The 3,779-nt window shown below is 39.5% G+C and overlaps 1 protein-coding gene across 13 annotated transcripts in view; it reads left to right on the forward strand.

Moving 5' to 3' along the window:
* LOC107104672 (rap guanine nucleotide exchange factor 6-like) overlaps window positions 1-3,430 on the forward strand; it is a 170,093-nt gene extending 166,663 nt beyond the window's left edge. For 12 of the 13 annotated variants that reach the window (XM_015404769.1, XM_015404779.1, XM_015404794.1 and 9 more), the window contains one exon: window positions 1,141-3,430. In XM_015404769.1, coding sequence (XP_015260255.1) covers window positions 1,141-1,163 — 23 coding nt within the window. In that variant the 3' untranslated portion in view covers window positions 1,164-3,430. The remainder of the gene's footprint in view (window positions 1-1,140) is intronic. The other variant, XM_015404753.1, reaches the window with a different exon arrangement.
* Window positions 3,431-3,779: the final 349 nt, after the last annotated feature.

The following is a 3,779-nucleotide window of genomic DNA, read 5'->3' on the forward strand; positions in this document are numbered from 1 at the left end:
GAAGTGATTGGAACACCTGATTCCAATAATTTGGATGGGTGAGCAAATACTTTTGGCAATATAGTGTATATATGATATACAAAAAAATTTATTTAAGCCTACCCTTTACAATAAACTTTCCTGCAAACTTCAAATTAAACCCAATCAATTTCCTTGTCTCCAAAAATCAGAAAAACTAGCTCATTCAGAATCAACACTTCCCCAAACACTGGAGATATTTGCACAGTTCTCTCCTATCCTTTTGTTTTGCTGCTGCAGGTTGTGTGTGTTTTTTTTTCTTCCCATCAGTGGTTCCTACGTGTGATGTTCACTTCCAGGTCAGGGTAGAAAAGCCACGTTCCTTCCCAGTTCTTTGCCTGTAGGAGATCACTGGTTTTTACCTCACTTAAACTACCTTCTCAATTAAAAAATAAATAAAATGAAATCAGGACTTAAGGTGTAACAGTAAATTTAATCTTAACCAAACATATGTGCAGTCCTGGGCTCCTGTTATTGTCATTAGGAATAAGGGATGCAGAATGAGCGCTGAATAGTGTTTGAAACGGCTTTCTATAGATCAGCAGGGACTCACCCTGCAAGTAGAGGAGAGGCATCACCAGAACGCACCTTTAAGACTGTGATAAGTAAAATAGAGTCTGAGGTTTATCCACATGCACACGCTGTACCAAGATAACTGACAGCTTGTCTAAGCGTGTCACATCTGTGACATGAACAGTGTCAGTGAATGATCTTTTGCAGGTTCATATATCTAACAAAAGATACGCAGACAAAGAAGGGTTAAAAATGAATCAAGTGCCACTTCTGGCATGGCTGTTAAAAAATGAAGCCCTAATGATTTATGGGTTTAAAAATTAACAGCCCGAGCATTAATTTATGAATGTCAAACATGTTTAAACTAAACTGGAATTAAGAAAAATAGTCTTGAGTGGCTTTCAACTTCCCCATATCGCAGATCCCTTTTGCCTTTTTTAAACCTTTATAAACTGGAATTGAAGCAGAGCCCCATGTGTGCGTCATGAGTGCATCATGTTTGTGTCAGATGGAGCCAAACTGATGACAGGAGCTGAACAGTTTAAATTTTTTTATTTCAAACTTTACAGTCACACAGAAAATGGTAAATATCATGTGTCTCTTTTTCAGATGAACAAGTGTCAGCAGTGTGACGTTGCATCTTTGGCGCTGATTAAGTGACCACGTTGATCAGACATGGGACTGAACTTAAGACCTGGTCATCATCGTCAGAGCACATTATCAGACTCCGCCCACAATCCAAATGGGTCATGTGATCGCTCTCCTCCACTTGGGACTCAAACCTTTATGGACCCGTTTCTCAGATTTTAGAGACTTTTTAAAGAAACTTTTTAACGAAGCTGAAAGAGCCGACAGGATGGGATCAAATCACATAGCAGGAGACAAGACTTTTTATAAGAGTGACGATATTTATGCTCTCGCTGGAAAAACAGACCACCACGTACCTCCATTCGCTCTCCAAGCTCACTCATCTGCACATGTTTTATGTTCTTAGCTGGTTTGCTTTAATGTGCGTTTAACGTTTTTTGTTTCAGTTGGATTTCTTATCTTGCAAATGTGAGCTGTTTGGACTTTTTCTTCAGATGACTTTTAAGGAAATTTGAATGTAAATCATGATCTGGGGTGGAAGAAAGAAAAATAGATGTTTAGATCTTTAGATTTCTAATAGTTAAAAAAAGCACTGATGAATTTTTGAGGCAAATATATAAAAATTCAAATTCACAGTAAAGCTCTTCACTATATTGTTCAGGCGGTGGGGGAAAAGCACTCCCTACCAAAGCTTCAGAAAACACACATGTCTGTGTTTAGCACTTAGTTTTATTTGCCTCACTTGTCAAAAAATAATCTATTTAACCCTTTTCCTGTACCTTTGGGTGACCTTCACCCGGCCACCTCTTCTATTGCTCTCTCTGTCTGCCTTGTGAGGTTCCTCAGCGACCTGCTGCCTCCTGCACATGCCATTAAACCTGTATTATAACTGGTTTTTAATGAGCTGAAGAACAAATGCCTCGCTGCTTCCCGTAGAGTAAAACGCACGCGTCCATTTAATTGCAGCAGCTGTGATGAAACAATAAATTAGCGCCGCGTGGCACCGCGGCGTGCATGCGCTCCGACTTGCACTCACACCAAAAAATTAAAAGGAAAGTGTTTACTTCTAGGCTTACATGTTTTGTTTACAGTGTTTACTAGGCCGGTTGTCTGTGGAATTACGAGCTGCAGAGCGGATCACTCCAGGTTTAGCTGTAAATTTGTTTATAACGCAGCAGGATTATGCTGACGCAGCATTATTTTGTGCTCATGGTGTACCTCGCTCATCCTGCTTCTCATCCAGAGGAGGGGGCAAACAGGAGGGAAAAAAAGCCTAATTTCTCTCAATTCATGTTGATAATTCTCGTGTGTTTTGTAAAATATTTAAAGAACACTTCTGATTATTTTGTTTTTTCTTGTATTGAAAGCAGCAGCTGATTTGTACAGTGAGATTAAAAATCCTAGTTTTTTTCGGGGGGGGACAAAGAAGGTATAACTGGACTTGTTCTTTTCCTCCCTCTGCCTGTCTTCTGTTTGCTCCTTATTTTGCCACACAAAGACTTGAAATGATCAATGCTAATATATATATATATATATATATAAATATATAGATAGAGATACTGAAACAGCAGATATATAAATCTGTACATATATATTTTTGCTGTTCCTTTGCCATAATTTAATGTAAACTGAATCCTGTATAAACATGCGGAGAGGGTTCTCTAAAGAGGCTATTTTTTAAAGTTGTCAAGGCTCTGCTGCGGCTTTAGGGGCAGGAAACCGTTTCGGTTCTTGTCCTTTTTTATGACCCCTCCCCGCGTTTGATGCTCCGTCTTCGCTGCCACTTCCAGTCTTTGAGTGTAATTGCTGCTGAGTTTCAGGAGGATGTAGCAGAGTGTGTGAGCGTGTATTCATGCGATGTATTTGGGAGGCTGGGATCAAAATAGGTTTTCCTTTTTTTTCTTTTTCAGTCTCTGGGTGCTGCACTGCTCGCACATTATTTCCGACACGAAACTTCTGTAGCCTGCAGTTTTGCTTTGACGGCTGCTGCCTACATGATGGCTGGCCCCTTTCTGGTCCCTTGCCATAGGTTTCATTAAACAAGGCGAGTTCAGGCAAACTCCGACACTGAAAAGAGAGTTTTTGATGCCAGTATATCCCCGCCTGTTTGAACTGAACTGACAAAGCCTCTCCTTTATTCCCCGTTTCCCCTCCTCCGATCTGTTTTACACCCCCTTATCTTAAGCTTGGCATAAAACTTTTAACCTGTATTATCTCTGCTTGCCTTATCATGCATTTCCCCTCAATGCAAGTTTTTCTGAATTGTAAGTCTGTATTAAGGCCTTCACCTCACCCTACCCTTCTTTTTTCCCCCCCCCTACCCTTCTTTTTTTCCCCCCAAGTACATTGACATTTTGCACAATTCTTTTTTATATGTAAATGGAAATCAGTATTAAAGAAATCCACCTATCTGAGATTTATAGCCAGTCACTTTCTTCCATTCAGATTTCTTTCTAAAAAGTATGAGGAAAGGAAAATATAAGAACACACTTATAATATCCTTTCCCATCTCCAGGGAACGGTGATAGATTAATTGTATTGTGACCAGTGGGTAGACAACATTACATCTATGGGTGCACAGTCACTGCAAAACAAGATTTTAATAATGTTCTAAAAGAATGACAAAATAATTGACATACTAGTTTGATTTAAGTATTTAG

Source organism: Cyprinodon variegatus, unplaced genomic scaffold, assembly GCF_000732505.1.
Source record: "Cyprinodon variegatus isolate N-32 unplaced genomic scaffold, C_variegatus-1.0 Scaffold36, whole genome shotgun sequence".
NCBI classification, from domain to species: domain Eukaryota; kingdom Metazoa; phylum Chordata; class Actinopteri; order Cyprinodontiformes; family Cyprinodontidae; genus Cyprinodon; species Cyprinodon variegatus.